The 18,374-nt window shown below is 31.9% G+C and overlaps 2 protein-coding genes across 2 annotated transcripts; one reads left to right on the forward strand and one right to left on the reverse strand.

Annotated features, from left to right (window-relative positions):
- Positions 1-6,053: 6,053 nt before the first annotated feature.
- On the forward strand, positions 6,054-8,164 carry LOC18016399 (BAG family molecular chaperone regulator 1). The gene is made up of 4 exons (XM_006401805.2): positions 6,054-6,880; positions 7,025-7,281; positions 7,364-7,510; positions 7,593-8,164. Exons 1-4 carry the CDS (start codon positions 6,625-6,627, stop codon positions 7,950-7,952), a joined length of 1,020 nt encoding a protein of 339 aa, XP_006401868.1. The 5' UTR covers positions 6,054-6,624; the 3' UTR covers positions 7,953-8,164.
- A 5,238-nt stretch (positions 8,165-13,402) lies between these two features.
- On the reverse strand, positions 13,403-13,954 carry LOC112086520. Its single transcript, XM_024155481.1, has one exon. The coding sequence runs from the start codon at positions 13,952-13,954 to the stop codon at positions 13,403-13,405; it is 552 nt and encodes a 183-aa protein (XP_024011249.1).
- Between the last annotated feature and the right edge of the window lie 4,420 nt (positions 13,955-18,374).

Below are 18,374 nucleotides of genomic sequence, written 5' to 3' on the forward strand. Positions count from 1 at the left end.
TCGATGACGATGAACAAAAAATATTAAATGACCAATTGGAGAAGAAAAAAGATAATCAAAAGAAGAAGTCATAAAAGAAAACCAGTAGATAATAGAGGAAGTGAAAGAAAAAAATAATAAAATGGAAGAAAACTAGAAGATGAAGAAGACAAAGTTGAAAAAAGTAAATATGATGAAAAAACGAAGACAAATCAGATGAATAAGAAGTAAAAAAAATAAAGACAATAAAGAAGAACAATTTGAAAACAAATAACGATAAAAAAAGAACTCAAAAATATAAGGAAAAAACTAACAAAACAGAAAATATAAACCATGAGATGAGTAAAAAAACAGATAAGACAAAGATCTTTAAAATATGATGAAGAATTTGGAGAGATGAATAATAATTGGAAGAAGAGGAATAAGAATCTGTTGAAGGAGAAAAAAAATAAAATAGAAGACAAAGTAGAAGAAGAAGATAGGGAAGAGAAAAAATTGGATGAAAACCGTAAAAGATGAGGAATTGGAGAAAGTAGAATAATATGAAGATGAGGTAAAAGCCGAAAAACACCAGAAGAATAGGAAGTCGGTGATAACGAAGAAGACGATGACAATGAAAAAGGAAAAGAAAAAAAAAAGAAGAAATAAAATAATAAAACATTGAAGAAGAAGAAGAAAGGGAAAAAAACCTGGAAGAGAAGAAAATCAAAAGATGTATGAGAGGGAAACTAAAAAGATGTGGAGAAGAAGAAGAAGACGTGAAAAAAAAAACCAGCAGAATAAAAAGTAAAAAAAAAGACATAGAAAATAAAGAAGAAAAAAAACAAAAAAACAAAAAAAATAAAGAAAGAAGAAAATGATAGAGAAAAAAATATTAAAAGATAAAAAGATAAAAAGATGAATAATAAATATTAATCTTATTTTAATTCGTGTTTATCGATTTCATATACTTATAGTATTGATTTTAAAGTTTTTAATGTTAGACAATGATTACTTTCATAGGTCAGCTTTATTTTAATTTTGTATGTATCAAATTCTTGATCTAGTTATTTTTGATTTATGACATAAAATTTTATTTTAGGTTTTAACGAAACTTTTTGGCCCGCTCAAGTCGCGGGCTAAACACCTAGTTATTTATAACAAGTTAAATATAAAAACAAAGACTTTCATTTCCATTCTTATGTACCCTATTTAATTACTAATAATTAACGCTTTATATGATGACTACAAATCTTTTCTATCTTAATAATTAAGCAATCAGACGTCTCAAAAATATAACATTTATATAGATAGCATTCCATAATTATATATGTATAATTGTATATATCTATGACATATCGCATTTGGTCCCAACTATAAGCCATGCATTATATATAATATATTTACCTAGTCATTTATAATTATATATCGTTATATTTTGTTATAACAATCGGCATTGAATCGTAACATGCTATTTATATTAACCACTATCACAACTAAAATTATCATGCTATTTTGAATAAAGTGCACATGAATACACATTGACACATATATAGTTTTTTTGGGTTAAAATGTCTATGTTTACCGCTCATAACACCCTTTTTCGTGTATTTTCCGCTTCTCTTTTGATTCAGGAACATTTTCATCAATCCAAATTATATCTAACGCTTTATTTGCAAATTAAAAAAAATCTTGGTAGTTCTTTAAATTTTTTCTGTTCTTCTGGTATATAGCTAATTAACTGAATTAAAATACAACCACGTTTGTCTTTTCTTCGAACGCTATTCATCTCTTATAATTGTGAATGTTATTACATTATAATTTTTACTTGTTAGATAATGACCCGGGAAAACCAAAAAAAAAAAAATGCACGTGAGACAAAGCATGAAAGTATAATTGTTTTTTTTTTTTTTTTGGAGAAAAGCATGAGCTTGTACTAAGAAACGGTTTGATAAAATATCACTGGATTAAACCACAACTACGAAGTCATGTGGAAGCATCAGAATTATGAGTTGATTCGGCTTGAACATCAACTTAAAACAAGATGTCAAACTTGCACTTGGGAATGAGCTTAATTATTATTTTTTCTTTTTTTGAAAAGAATGTAAAATTTATTCATCTAAAAAAAAATACATTTTTACAATACATGCCTCAGATGCTGATTTTTAGATAGTTCAGAATAAGGATTTGCAGAACAGATTAATTTGGAGGTCTTGAAGCAAACCAAAAACTTAAGTCTTGTGTGAAACAATTATCTCCACTACGGATGATAGAGGATAATCGATTTCTCACGGTCTTGTCAATGAATTTGATGAGCATCTGCGCCGAAAAAGGCTGATCTCCGTGTCTCCGTTTGTTTCGTTCTCGCCAAACGGTGTGGATGGTGATTTGAAACAGGTATCGCATGACAAAGCTTGTTAATCGATCCCGTTGAGGTTGGGAGATGAGCTGAAGAAGATCATTCCAATCTGTTGTATAGGAGGCGTTGAACACACCTTGAGCAAGGTTCGACCATATTTTCGCAGAGAACCGGCAAGCAAAAAATAGATGATCTCGAGATTCCAGTGGATCTTGGCAGAAGATACACGAGGTGAGAGCATTCTGTTGCCAGCGGAGGATTCTGTTACCAGTAGATAGACGGTCCAGAACAGTTAGCCACGTCATGAAAGAGTATTTTGGTGTCGAGCTTAATTATTATTATCGAAAAGTTCCACAACTTGTCGTAATTTCACTCGGAAAATAATTAAATGGTATTTTTTCGGAAGATGGTCTAGTAAACAAGCATCTGAATTTATAGAATGCATTCGCTTATTTGCGGAGATTTTGGAAAAAAAAAGGAAACAAAAATGGGAAAAGGTTGTCGGTTAGCATCTCCAGACTTATGGGTTTTGGTCAACTTAACTCACGCATACCCGAGGTTTAGATACTATGTTGGTAGAGGCAAATACTTGGGAATAATATTAGAGATATTATTTTGAATTTTGTGTCAACATATATATACATTAATAGTTTCTTACCAAAAATATATATATTAATAGTTCCTTCAAATTGGATTTTCATGATTAGATTTATATATAAATTCCCCAAGATCAAAGAAAGTGAAGTGAACCAAAGCCATGACGCGAGTTTTGACAACACAAATCTCCATATTAAAGTATGAAACAGATCTTTCACTGTGTGAGGAAAACCCAATTAATTACATTAATCATATAATACGATAATGAATAAAACTTTCTAAAAGTTTGCTTGGTAATTACTTTTACTTTTAGTTTTTACTATAAATTTTTAGTTTTAAAACTTTTTACTGTAAAAACTGTAAAAATTAACTGTTATGTTTTAAATTACAAATAATTTTTTATTAGTCAAACATATAATTTATCTCAGATTGAAATCTTGTTGAGAACATTAATAAATTATTAAAATACTTATATTAGTTCATAAATAGTATGTGTAATCAATATAAAAATAAAAAAATACAACATAATTGAAATTTTTTTTAGAAAAATGGATCTAAAAAAAAGACTAAAAAAAATTTAATAAATTTAATTTAGTTCATAATTATTTATATATAAATGTACAAAGTCTTTTGAATAATTCTGGGGAAAGAAAAAATAGAAAAGAAACTAAACATATTTATTTTTATTAATTTTTGTGTAAAAGTTCCTCATACGTAACTTCTGGAATTCATGACAAAAAAAAAAATCTGGTTTTTAAGATTTTAAAAATAAAAAAATTTAAAAAGTCTATTTGGCGAAAAAATAACTTTAAACTGAATGGGTTCCACAGTCCCCACAATCTATGCCAAGCATCCCCTAATCAGTTTTGTGCTAGTCAATTCAATGTTAATAATTAAACAATGCTTAAAAACTAATTTTTATAGCTAATAGCCAAACTAAAATATGATTATTGTGTATGACAATGAGTACATATATATTATTCAAAAATTAGAAATTGATTAAAAATAAAAGAAAACGAGGTTCAGGTCCTCAGAACATTTCGTTACTTATTTTACTTATGATGCTATAGTTTCATTTCAATGTATATTGGACTGGAACTAGACTTTTGTAATGGCTAATTAATATACCATCAAACTCTATCAATTATAATGAGTTATTGGTTCACATTCGTTGAAAAGTTGGTTTTCGGTTTAGATGAGAGATTATTTGTTTCAAACGTGTTAATACTTAATCACTTCAATTTATTCATCGAAATAATATTATATTTTTGATTCATTAAAAAAATCCGTGAGTGAACTATTTTAACCACAATATTTACCTAAGAAAGATTAGTCTGGTCGTAAGTTCGTAACAATCTGATCTCCATCTAATTATCTTATAAAAAGGTTCATTTTGTTTGGTGTAAGATAAATAACTGAGAGAGGTGAGAAAAATCAGTGAACCCAGAAGGCTCGCCGTCGAACACGGACACGTGTCGACAGGATAAGAACCACATGGTTGTGATTGTGAAGACCAATGCACAGTAGTTCACGAGTCAATGATTGGATCCACTTGAATTTTCCCAAATTGCCATTAGCCACCACACGTGGACGACAGGACGAACCAGGCTTCTAATGGTTTACCTGCACCTCGTGGTACACTACATATCCCAAACTTGTCATACGTTTTCTTTATACTTTTATTAATTAACAATACGTGTATGTATAAGCGTATCGAAGCCAGTAGGTGCTTTAATGCTTCTTTAGCTGCCCTTTCCATTTCTGTTCTTCTCAAATTTCAGTAATTGTTTTTGGAGAAAACAGGTTTTTGGACGTCTAAAACATTATCATTAACTTGATAACATCATACTGTTTATTAAGGATCGATAACATATTATTATGTCTATGTGTGTGTTATTATTATTATTTTTTAATTTCATTCATTCAATTCACTCGAAATAAAAATAAAAACAAAAATCTAAAATAAATGTGCTTGTATATTAAGTCAGACGACAAAACAATCAGATTTTACTTGTATATCTCAAAATTATCAAAAATTTTATCATTCCTGATTTTTTTAAAGATAATAAATGTAATCTATGTTTACTGATATAATATTTAAACTATATATTATTGTATTATTTTATAAATAATTATCTAAACAGATTAATAGTTTTATATAGTTATACTATTCAGCCATTGTAATATATTGAACCGTTTTGTATTATCAAACGATTTTTTGCAACCATTATCTCCAACGTTTTTTTCTAACTATTTTTGTTACAACCGCTCAAAAATTTTTAATCACTTAATTCAAAAGGTCACCAATCGAACTCAACATTAAAAAAAAAGGAAATAACAAGATGACTATTTTTTTGAAACCTTATTCGTTAATCGGTAACAAAAAAAAATCTATAGTTTTTCTATTTGTCGTGATGTCTTCATAGTAACATTTGCATATGCTACACCATCTTCGTTCTCTTTCTTTCTTTTTTGATAAAGATCTTGGTTCTCTTAACAAATAAAAATAAAAATAAAGATCTTGGTTCTTTCTCTTAATGGTTTATCACACACCATTTTTTCTAAATATAATCTACCAAATTTTTATATCGAATATTTGGATTTAGCGACAACATATCTGTAATCTGACTAATCAGCATACGTTTGTTTTACGGTTTCTACATATAAAACCTAAAAACAGATGAACTATATAATATTAATGTATAAAAATTTGTTTATCCAATCTTTAAATTGTATAATCGTCAACAAAAATTCACGGAAAACATCATTTGAATCTTTTGATGACGGCACATCATTTTTAAAATATAAGTCAAGGCACGTTTACAGAGATTATAAAGCCAATACCTTGCCACCAAAAATGATCCCTTAGACAATATCTATATTTGTGCTAAAGGTATATCCACTCTTACCTACTGCCATACGAATACGTTATTGACTCAATAAACAACAAGAGGGTAAGCTGAAGCCATCAGGAAAATAATAATTATGTATTGTATTTCTCAACAGTATATATTAATTTTTGTGACTTCTGAAAAATATAGAGAAAAGTCATCCAATTAAAGGCCAACAAAAATAAATCTTGCGACAAAAAAATTACATATATATATATATTATGATATAAGAAGTCACAGGCAGAAGAGAGCTCAATTAGCTGGCCACTCGTTATTATTCTTTTTTCTTTTTCTCTTAAATAATTAATTTTACCATTTTTTTCCCCAACGGGTTCTCTGAAACTAGAAAACTCGAACAGAGAATCCGGATGCTTTTCTGAGATTCCACTCTTTCCTAATATACTCGTTTCCCAAACCGATTTTCTCGGGAAAACAAAAATTCAATACCTTCTAACTTTCGATTTTCTTCCGGACAGAAGAGATCTGAAGTCAATTCAGATTCTTCAAAATTAGTGTTTTTTTTTCTTTTCATCTATTGAAGCTCCATCTATTGAAGAGAGAGTTTTTTTGGGATTTGTTGTTGATCAGAAAGGTCCCTGCTTTGATCTTTGTAGTACACGTGGCGAAATGGGTTTGGAGTCTTGTTGATGATGTCCAAATCCCAGGTTTCGTGTAACATTCTTCTTCTGTCTCCATTATCGTGTTTCTGATACTAATCTCTCAATCAGAGAGATCTTCAGATCCGTTGTTGTTCTTTTTTCTCGGTCCAAACAAAATTGAGTGGAAGAGACGAAAAGTCTAATTAAAAGAAAGAAAAAAATGATGAAGATGATGAGGAACAAACCGACAAATCTTCCAACGGCGGCGATTAACGGCGGAAGAGGTTCCAGCGGCGGCGGTGGCGGCAGGGAGTCAGGCGGTCATGATTGGGAAATGAGACCAGGAGGAATGTTGGTTCAGAAACGAAACCCGGATTCGGATCCTGTCGGAGCTCCACCTCCACCGATGATCAGAGTCAGAATCAAGTACGGTTCGGTCTACCATGAGATCACTATTAGTCCTCAAGCTTCTTTTGGTTAGTCTCTCATTATATTTTCTCTAAAAATTCTTACTAAAACCTCTGAATCTTTTGGAATTTAGAAGAGTCTATATGAAATTGTAGAGATTTTGATTATGTATATGTGAAATTTGAATCTTTTATTTGGTTTTGTTGATGCAGGGGAGCTAAAGAAGATGTTGAGTGGACCAACGGGTATTCACCATCAAGATCAGAAGCTAATGTACAAAGACAAAGAGAGAGACTCAAAGGCGTTTCTTGATATTTCGGGAGTGAAAGATAAATCCAAGATGGTGCTTATAGAAGACCCGATTAGCCAAGAGAAACGTTTCTTGGAGATGAGGAAGATTGCCAAAACTGAAAAGGCATCTAAAGCGATCTCCGATATTAGCCTCGAAGTTGATAGGCTCGGTGGACGTGTAATGCCCGCCAAGCCCTTCTAACTTACTTATAATCGCAGGTTTTTTGAAAATGTGTTGAAAGATTTGTGCGTTTGTGTAGGTTTCAGCGTTTGAAATGGTTATCAAGAAAGGAGGGAAAGTTGCGGAGAAAGATCTTGTAACAGTGATTGAATTGTTGATGAATGAGTTGATAAAGTTAGATGGGATTGTAGCGGAAGGAGATGTGAAGTTACAAAGAAAGATGCAGGTATGTTACTAATAAAGATCGAATAACTTTTAGCAATGTTCTTGTGTTGTTGTAACGTTTTGGTTCTATGTATTTTGTGTAGGTGAAGAGAGTGCAGAATTATGTAGAAACACTGGATGTCTTGAAGGTGAAAAACTCAATGGCTAATGGGCAACAAAAACAGTCATCAAGTGGTCAGAGACTTGCAACGATTCAAGAACATAGCAATGGACAGAGGCAAGAACAGAGACCGGTACAGTCCCTCATGGACATGCCGATAAACTACAAACAGAAGAAGCAAGAGATTGAAGAGGAGCCGCGAGATTCAGTGTCAGGACCATTAGTGTTGGATTCTTCTACTAAATGGGAAACATTCGATCATCATCCTGTGACACCATTGAGCTCGAGTACCGCGAATAATCAGGCTATCCTGGCCCGGTTCAATTGGGAATTCTTTGATTGAAGAAAACTCATGTTTTCTTAAGACCCTTTTTTTCTTCTCTCTCTTGTATGCTTAATTCTTGTGTGGAGGTGTTTTTTTTCAGGCTTCTTCTTCTTGTCTTCTTTATCATCATGATTCTTTTGATGTACTTAGATTTTTGTGGGCGGTGTTGAAATAAACAGAGACGCTACAGAGAAGTGATTATGAAAAAATTGGTGATTCTTGTGTGTTTACAATTTTAACATTTTGTTTACTACTAGCTTTTGTTGCAAGGGACTGAAATCTTCTCGACGAAAGAGAGGTTTTCTTTCTCTCTCTGTCGGTTGTTTTTTTTTTTTCAACTGTGAAAGGATTTAAAAAGTGGACAATGAGTGGGTCATCTAAGTCCTATTATCATTTCAGGCAGACCAAGAAAAGTAAGTGAAACCTTTCTCTTCTCATCTTTTGTCAATAAGACAACTTTTACTTTTCTTTTAGATCGAGGCAAATTCGTAAAATCCAAGGTGGTCCATCCGATTTTGATTTTGTTTCACAAAAATGAGGAGAAAAAAAGTCGATTCATAGAATTTCACATAGAGCCAACTCTGATTGATGGATTGTCTACGTATTGCAATTTGGTTGGGACCGAATAATAACAACGAACACAAATAAAAATTAAAATAGTACCGAAAATAACCCTAATGGTAAGTTTACCCAATTGGTTGGGACCTTATTTTGGGTAAGTTTAGTACTATTTTAATTTTTATTTGTGTTCGTTGTTTAATTTGTTACAAGTTTATTTTTAATGTTCGTTCAGATTTTATTTTGGTTTCTAGAGTTTTTAGATATTTTAAACGTTGAACTATTTTAACAAAATTAAGACTTATTTTGATGTTAGATCAATTTTATTAAATTTTTTTTAATATAAAATCGGATTGGTTTGTCTGGAATTGAGCTAACATGTGCGAGCTGCTCCAAGTTGAATGAAATTATAGTTCAGATTGGTAACTTGCTGAATGGTAGAATTGCGTTTTTAAACATAATTACATATTTTTTTTACCAATTAACAAAAATCTACATAATGAAAAAAATACATATAAAAATGTAGACTGTATTTTTTTTTAAATATAAAATAAAAGTTATTTTAGAAAAAAACAAATTATAAATAGTTTATTTCATTCCACAAGAATATTTTTGTCATTCCGCAAAGTTACCCAATTAAAACTCTGATTGATAACTTGTAAAATGGTAGAATTACGTTTTTATACGCAATTCTATGGATTCTTTTGTCAATCAGCCAAAATCTGTAGAATAAAAAAATACACAGAAAAATGTTTTTGCTTTAAAAAATACAGAAAATCATTCTGAAGAAAAATGAATTACAAGTAGATTAGTTTATTCCCCAAATTTCTTTCTACCTTTACGCCACTCGGCAAAGGATACCAATTAAATCCCAAACATATATATCGTATCCACCAAAACTCAATTAATAATCGAGTTGATAATCATGTGGAAAAATAATCATGCAATATAGTTGACAAAGTACATATTTCACTCTCGTGATTAAATTAATAAAAAGGGCGCATATATACCGACAATCATATCCAAATCATGATTTCTGTCATGCAATCAAACATATAATATTTACAATTATGATAGATGACAAAATAATCGATGTAAAAAGATGAAAAAGAGAGGTTAGTTATCAGACAATCTCCGATAGTTGCCTCTATTGCATTTGTCTCCAATGGTTACCTCTATTTTTCCCTCTAAAAAAGAATATTCTCAATATATTTTTTTGTTATTTGTTCTTAACACCTTTTATTAATAAAATTTATGAATTGACCCTACTTATTTTTTTTACAAAAATTTACATTAATTATAATAATATTACCTTTGATAAATAAAACTTTTGAATTAATCTTTTTATTTTACTGTTTATAAAAGTTTTCATAAAATATAGTAATACTAACCTTTGACTACTAAATTTTTTAAATTAATCCCACTTATTTTACTTTTTTATCAAAGTTTCAACATATTATAATAATACTAGAAGTAAAAATTCATAAATTAAAAAAAGCATAACATCATAAAAAGAAACATAATAGTTTAATCATCCCTACTGATGTGTTTTTATTTTTTTTTAAAACTATAACCAAAATTATCATATTTGTATTCATAAAAATATACTTTTTACATAAATAGAAAGATTTAAAAGTTAAAAGACTAATTTATAAATAAAAAAATTCACCTCTATTATAGAGGGGAAAAATAGAATCCCTCTATATTTGGAAGAAAAAATAGCAATCTCTATTTTAGAGGTGAAAATAGAGGTGGGTTGGAGCATAATCTCTATTTCCACCTCTAAAATAAAGATGAATTGGAGATGCCCTCATATTACAACTATTACGGATTAAACATTTGTGACTTATTAGAAAACCATAAGATTCTACAATAATCCAAGAACAACTCAAACTTCGTGACCTCTAAGCAGAATCATCATGGGGACCAAGTTAATAATTTAAGAATGGCACGAAACATGATATTATAATATTTCCCCAATTTATCAAATTTCAGTGGTTGTGGAGTCTCCACGAGAGAATCGACCAACTGGAGGATTGTGCTGTGGAGTGTGGACCAAACATGTAATCATCAAACGAAAATGCAAACACACTAAAAATTTGATAGGAGCTAAAATAAATTGTCGACTGTCGGTAGAAGAGGACAGGACAAGTAGTTAGTTAGAAGCAAATATCAAATGAAGCATCACAATCAATAGATAGTGAAGGTTTTGTGTTTTTTTTTTCAATAACTAGATCAAATTTCAGATTAATCTTGCTTGATATATTCATAAAAAAAAAAAAATCTTGCTTGATAGAATCATCACGTGAATACAGCGATATCAAAGAGTGTGGACAATATAAATTGACAAGCAAAGCGAAACAAATATAAAATCATTTAACTGATCAATACAATGTTCTGAAAAGTAAAGTGATTAATCTTATTTTGTAATTACATCTAAAGATGTATTTTACATTACAGGAAAATTCTGATTAGAACAAAACATGAGACATGCGTCTTCCCCCACATGTAATGGGGTCTCAAAAGCTTGTCATCAACCTTTTCTTAAATTCACTGAAAAAATAATCACAAACTATATATCGTCAGAAAATATGTATTGTCAGAAAAGTTAATTGTCCTGAATTTTAAATAGATTTTTAGATTTTAATGGAGAATTGATAACTACGGATATTGACATTACTGAAAAAGTAACTATCACTAAAAGGGGATTAAGTAAATGAACAAATTGGTACTATTTGCTACAAGGAAAAAATGAATAGCATCGTTGAATAGACCTCTGCCAATGAAAATGGGTATATTTGTTTGGAATATAATGCCATTAGATACAAGGAAATGAATACAACTATTATTTGGAAAAACCAAATTATATTAAATGATAAAATATACTCCCTACTTAATCGTCTGTCTTTGTGTATATTTAATTCTGTTTAATAAGATGTTCCATTATATGGATGCAACCGTAATGGAATGCTATTTAGCCATTTTTTGGGTTTAGTTTACAATTAAGGTTAGGTTAGTTGGTTTGGTGAATAACCGCCGTCCAGTGGCAGAACTAGCATTCTATGAGGTGGGTCAACTGACCCAGGTCAAATCTGTAAAAATTATTAAATTGTTATTAGTTTTTTATTAATTGATCTATTTCCAAGCCTAAAATAAGAATTAACCTCTCTGAAATTTAGAAATATAGTCCAAAAAATATATGTTGACTCAATAACCATCACAAAAAGTTATAGAATAAAAGTTCATGACAAAATTTTAGTTATCTCACATCGATCAATGATGTAATATAGAAGGGGAAACTCCACTATAAATAAGAGTTCATGTTAAAATAATATTTACTCAGATAATTTTTATATCCTTTCTAAATTTCAATATAATTTAGAGAGCTGCACATTAATGTTTTTTTCTTTAAGAAGAAGAAGCTGTAAAACTAATTTTCAAGTAATTCACAAGTTTTATTTTAGTCTTTTCTCTTTTATTTTTTTTTCCCTTACTTTTTGGAAATCTGTTAAAATGTGGTTAAGTAGTTTCATTATTTATTATAAATAATTTAAAATTCACAAGCACTTATAGATAATAATAAGCAATAGCACACAAGTTTTTTTTATTATGAATAGCACATCTATTAAGATGTGGCTATGTTTGATTCCTCCTTCGACCGCAAGCGTCGAAAGGTATTTTCTAGTAAAATTTGTGAAGACGACCACGCATAATAATTTTGATGATGAGTTTTAAACGATTTTTTATTTTTTTTTATTGAAAAAAATTGCTTGAAACTATCACAAATGAAATTATAATAAAAAATTTCAAAATATGAGTGAACGTAGAGTACATATTTGAGATGTATATCAATGGTGAATTTTTGTTTAATGAAATTTATATAGTTTTTTTTTGAATAAATATATATTATGACCCATGTGAATAATTTTCCAGTCTCCGCCACTGCTGCCGTCTAAACGGCTTCCCATCATTCCTACTCCAAATTTTTATTGAATAACATGAAATGAAAGTGAAAACTTTATGTCATAACTTTTGAATACTAGGATGGGAGGATAATTAAATCTTATCCTTCTATTATAAATATTGAGTTGCTATATTATTTTTAATGAAGTCTACAACCATGGTTATGGAACACAACTAAGTCTAGATTTTGTCCGAATAAAAATATCAACTCCAAAACCACCCCACTATATATCATAGAGTTGGTGAAGAAGCGTGTGTGTTTCCGCTTTAAAAGGTCTAACAAATTTGACTAGTTTAATATTATTTCCCTTGTAAGAAAGCTTAACATATAGATGCAGATGGATTTAAATCCAAATCTGGAACTGGAATATTATCATGATTTGTTTTGTATTCTCATTTGTATTAAATTTTAAATCATATGCAGAAGTAGTTGTAGTTAGGCTTGGAGTCAGATAAGTGATGGAAACAAATAATGAAGAGGTCAGTGAAGTTATATGACTTCTGTACAATCTCTTCTTCTGGTATTTCTCAGACAGAGAAGTGAATGCAAGATTGATGGCAAAGACATCTGACATAACAAAACAAAGTAAATATACAAAAATGTAACTCAGTGGTAACAACAATTTACAGTGTTGATAACATTGAAATTGCCGCTAATAAACTCACTCAATCAGAAATCAAAAGAAATTCTGAGAGATATAGGCCACAAACAAAAAGAAAAATCAGTTCCAATCTGAAGATTAGAATGGTAAAATTATCTTGTTGCTAAGAAAAATTGAGAAAAAGAGGCAGATCATAACCTACATGATGAGCAGAGAACACAGCAAGAGACAACATAAAGTGGATACTTTGGTTTGATGGTGTAAGATAAAGAACACAGCAAGAAAAAGAGAAGCACTTGTCTTGATAATAGCCAGGTCGTGTTGGATTGAAGAGAGTCATTGGATTCATCTGTTTCTGTAATGCCCTAAACTCTTTGGTCTAAGAGATTCCTCTAACTTCAAGCGATTCAGAGCATAATAGACATCAGGCAGAGGCTCCATCGCCAAAATCGTGTTGATTGTATGCCTGTGCCATTGATCTACACCAACCAAAAACTCCATAAGGCAATCCTCTTGCTCGTATTTTTCACAACCTTTACACACCCGAGACGGTCGATAAAATCTCAACTCATTCCACAATGTAATGAACTTTGTGAAGTAAGTACCGATCTCCATAGACCCCTGCTGCTTCAAGCCTCGTAGCTGTGACCTAATCTGATACACCCTGAAACCATCGTTCCCGTGGTACGTTACTTTGAGCCATGACCACATTTCTTGAGCAGTCTCGAGGTACATTATGCTTCTTCTGATATCATCAGACACAGAACTCGTAATCCACGACATCACCATGCTGTTACAACAAGACCAGTCTGCAGATGTCTGATCGTTGGTATGTGGTTTTGGGATTGTTCCATCGACAAAGCCTAGCTTGTTCTTGATTCTCAAAGATAAGGTCATTAGAGGGAGCCAAATGTGGTAATTAGAACCATTAAGAAGTTCATGAGCTGAAACAAGGCTTTGACCTGGCTGTTCACCGTCGATAAGAAGAAAGGGTTTCTTCTACTGCATTGGTTACATTCGCAATCAGTATCATTAAGAGCCATCATTGTAGGAACAATCTGAGAAATATATAGACAATATTAAAAGTGTAAGCAACGAATTGTATCGAAAATACTACAATTTGGAGCTATAGAAAATTAGAAACCAAATAAAATAAAAACCATTAATTGTAGAAACAGATTATGATAAAGTGAATCAAGCCATCTTCACATGTCTTAAACTATTGAAAATTTTCAGATTTGCATATGTGCAAAAGAAGTATCAAAATTAGGAGTATAAATCATAGTTTCGAGATATGATAAATCATCTAAACATGGTAAATCCCTAATTACGCAGAGTTCTTAGCTACAAATCGGTAAGGGAAGCAAAAGGAATATGAAACTAGCATACGCATCACTATGAACTACAGTCATGCAGACCAAAACTGATAAGTTCACATAGGAATCCACCTCACAGGCACAGTAAAGAGTAATCTAAATCAAAGACGACAAAATTCAACAACGGAAAAAAACGCACGCGGAACATTGCAGAAGAGTGATTTTGAGAAGTTTAGTGACGATCTTGCCTCGTTTTTTGAAACCTAACGGCGAAGATGGTAGGGTGTCGACGTGTCGTTCGTCGACCAAAGAGAAAGACGATGATGAAGTGAGAAAAATTAGGTTTTTTTTTTCTCAGCGGGAAAGGACTCATGAAGAAAGAAATCGAAAAAAAACACTGTTTACGTAGGCTTTGATAATGGGTCTTAACCCATAGTTTGTTTATTTGTTCCCTTGGGTTTAGTTTTATGATTTTGTAACCAACAATTTTCTTTAGTTATGCGAAAAACAGGAAACTAAAATTAACAGTGAACTTGCTTGGGGTTAGACTTTTAAGATTTTTTAGACATTTAACAGCATTTAAAAATCTTTTTTTACCAAGTATGCTTTTATAATTTTATAAAGTTAAAAGTCTCAACTGCCACACTTTTAATTTTTTGGTCATAGTTTCCAAAAACTATATAGGAAAAGCTTTTACAAAAATAAAAGAAAAAAAAAAATATATATATATATATATATTTTTTTTTTCTCTCTTTTTTCTTTCTACAAGATTATTTAAATCTATTTATAAAATTTTATATAATTTATTCATATCAAAAATTAATTGATTAATTATAATCTCTTTTTTCTGTTTTATTTAGATCCATTTTATATAATTTTTTTTAGCATATTTTTTTCAAAAATATCTAAAATTATTTGTTATATATAGGGTAAACTAATTCTTAGAAAAAAATTACTTATTAGTTTTAAAATAATAAACAGTTTTAAAATAATTCTTACCAAGCAAGCCCAATATCTGTAGAAGCCTTTAGTCCAATAGTGATTAATTAATGCTTAAACATTAAAAGATGGGTTCCATCCCTAAAAAATGCAACTTCTGCAAGTTATTAATGGAGGTAAGTTTATAAATTTTTTTTTTAGCATGGTTCGTTGTAGTTTCAGGTGCAAGGAAAAGTGTTTGGTATCATCATTGCGTGATTCTTGTGAACGAATATATTATAATTATAAAATTGTTCTTAGTTCTCATCATTTGTGATGAAAAAAAGATTTCAGATAATTAAAAAAATCAACAGTATTTTAATTAAGAGAATTCCAACTGGATTGAATAAATAGCATATATAACTTCAAACCAAACTCGAAAATATAAGAATGATTCGAAATTAAGAAAATAAATAAATCAAATTTCAAAAGTAACTAGATGAAAAGAAAAAGATACATATATGAAAGAAAAAATTAGATCAAAAAATAAAAGAAAGAAAAATATTTCGTATTTCTAAATATTTTAACCAAAATAAAGAATGTAAAATTTGAAATGAAAACCAGTCGAGTGTTGGATTTGTGATATGTTCATAATTTGCATCATTTAGGTTGTATATTTCATTCCAAATCATGTTATTTCTCATGCATATTAGGTTCTTAGGTGTTGTTTTAGGACTTAGGAGTTGCATTAAGTCCCAATGAGTCTTTGCATGTTTAAAGTGTTTATCAGGTGTATTTGGAGCAATTCGGAGTTGAAAAGGTGAAACCAGGAAAGGAAACGGTGATCAGGGCTTGAAAGATGGTGAAAATAGATTCTTGGAGGTTCTCGACGATTCTCACGTACCGAAGGAAGCCTTACTCAGCGTTTTTCATGTACCGCGAGTGAGCCTCTCGGCCAAAACACGTACCGCTGTCAAGGTTTCTCGACCAAAATTTCCGGGTACAGACGCATCTCCGAAATCGCATCACCAGAAGGTCTTGCCGGCCGATTCAGTTGTTGGGTGCTTCATCAAAGTTGGAGAGGATTGGATCATGGTTCCAGAGCAGGTGTAATTGTAGGATTTGGAGGCGTGAGCATAGAGTTAAGCTCACCGGAAGGCACGCCTGTCTTGCTTCCGTTTTGGACCAATTCGATGAGCTCCGAAGAATGCGAAGGATGATGCACTTCCAGACCGATTCAGTCTGCAGGACCTTCATCAAGATTCGAGATATTTGAGTCCTCTTTCCAGAAAGTTTGAGATCATTCAATTTGGAGCTATTAGCAAGAAGATAACGTTTCCGGAATGGACGCATGTCTAGAAGCCTCTTTCTGACCGTGTCAATGCACTGCAAAGATGAGCCCTCCAGGGAACCTTCCACTTTCCAAGCGCCGAAGATTACTTCACCAAAGTTGAAGATATCTGAGTGCTCTTTCCACTGAAGTTGAAGTCGTGCCATTTGGACCAGTATCCTGAGAGTTACTCTCCCCCGAATGTGAAGTGGTCCGAGGAGACCTGAAGCCTGCGAGATAGTCTTGCGATTTGGTTAACTCGCAATGCCTGGAGATTAATGTCTGGGGGTTGAGCTGCGTGTTGAGATGTGCGAGTAAGGTAACACTGGGTAAGGTCAAGGGTTCCCGAGCAAAAAAAATACTAAGTCCACAAACGTGCGACTTGAGCATGCGAGTTGGCCAAACTGTGAACTGAGCCGCATGAAGACTCGCAATTTACACCGACTTGTGCATGCGACTTGGGAGTGATGAAGACCATCCCGCACGTATTTCTGAATGCCCGTGCTACATGGTCGTGCGAGTTAAGGAGCAAAGGGAACTGAACCGCATGAAGATTCACGTTTTACACCGAGAGAGTAATGCGGCTAGGCTTACATAGATTCTATCTCGCTAAAGCTTCCTTCTAGGACTGTGCGAGTTGGGCATGCGACTTGGGACTAAAGGAGGACCAAGTCGCACACATATTCTCCCCAGATTTCGTCTTGGTCATGCGAGTTGAAGAGGAGGAAGACTGAATCGCACAAAGACTCGCAGAACACATCTAGATGGGAACGCGGCTGAGACTAAAGGACTTAAGGCTCATAAGACTGATTCTTTGGCTGTGCGACTTGGGCATGCTACTTGGGAAGCTCCTGACCAACTCGCCCACTCGACATTTTACCCATCAAAGCCGGGTCAGGACCTGGTTTGTTCCGGGCTGACCCGGTTCGTTTTAAGACCTATATATAGTTTTTAGGGTTTTATCCCAAGGACTTAAGCTTTATTCCCTCATTTTCTTTGCCTCTTTTGTGTAAGAAAACTCCTTTCGAAGAGAAACATCTGATTTTAGGCGTTTTAATCAAGAGATTCAGAGATTCTTGAGTGTTTAAGGCTGTCTTCTTCTTAATCTATCATCTCCATCTTCATTTACACACTTCTAATCATGATTAACAACACATTTTGCAAAGGATCTAGTGTGTTGATCATGATTAGTGAGTAATCCCCATATTAAGGTCTTAGATATGTAGATTAGGGTGCTTAGGTGTTAGATTAGTGAGTTTAGGGATTAGATCATTCATATTCCATTCTTTACAACCTGTTCTCTATGCTAGATCCATACACATCATATGTGGTCTAGATTCTGGGTATTTCATGCACCAAAAGTGTTTCATGAAATGCCTGAACCAAGATTGTTAGAGGTTTAAGTATTATTCATCATAGGAATGATTGTTTATATGCTTAAATGACAGATTAAACTGTTCTTAATGCTTGTTGATTCATGTTTCACTAATGATGATTAGGTTAGAAACTGTTTTAACATTGAAGTTAATGCCTTCATAAGAGGATTAGCTTAGTTAATGATGTTTACGTTGAATGGTTTGCTTGATCACATGATTCATTAGCTCACTAGTTTAGCACCAAAGGCACCCTAATCCACTATCATGTCTAAGACCTTTCTCGTCATCATACATACATTCTCATCTCATTTAGCTTATTTACTTGCTTGTATAAGTTGATCATTAGTTTTCATTCTTGTTTTAAGCTTGTTTAGTGG

This window comes from Eutrema salsugineum, unplaced genomic scaffold (genome assembly GCF_000478725.1).
Source record: "Eutrema salsugineum unplaced genomic scaffold, Eutsalg1_0 scaffold_2, whole genome shotgun sequence".
NCBI classification, from domain to species: domain Eukaryota; kingdom Viridiplantae; phylum Streptophyta; class Magnoliopsida; order Brassicales; family Brassicaceae; genus Eutrema; species Eutrema salsugineum.

Excerpts from the sequence above, each read along its gene's own strand:
- LOC18016399 (XM_006401805.2), top strand. The coding sequence starts at position 6,625 with ATGATGAAGATGATGAGGAACAAACCGACAAATCTTCCAACGGCGGCG. Across the intron at positions 6,881-7,024 it reads TAGTCCTCAAGCTTCTTTTG|GGGAGCTAAAGAAGATGTTG; the intron begins GTTAGTCTCTCA and ends TTGTTGATGCAG. Across the intron at positions 7,282-7,363 it reads TTGATAGGCTCGGTGGACGT|GTTTCAGCGTTTGAAATGGT; the intron begins GTAATGCCCGCC and ends GCGTTTGTGTAG.
- LOC112086520 (XM_024155481.1), bottom strand. The coding sequence starts at position 13,954 with ATGACCTTATCTTTGAGAATCAAGAACAAGCTAGGCTTTGTCGATGGA.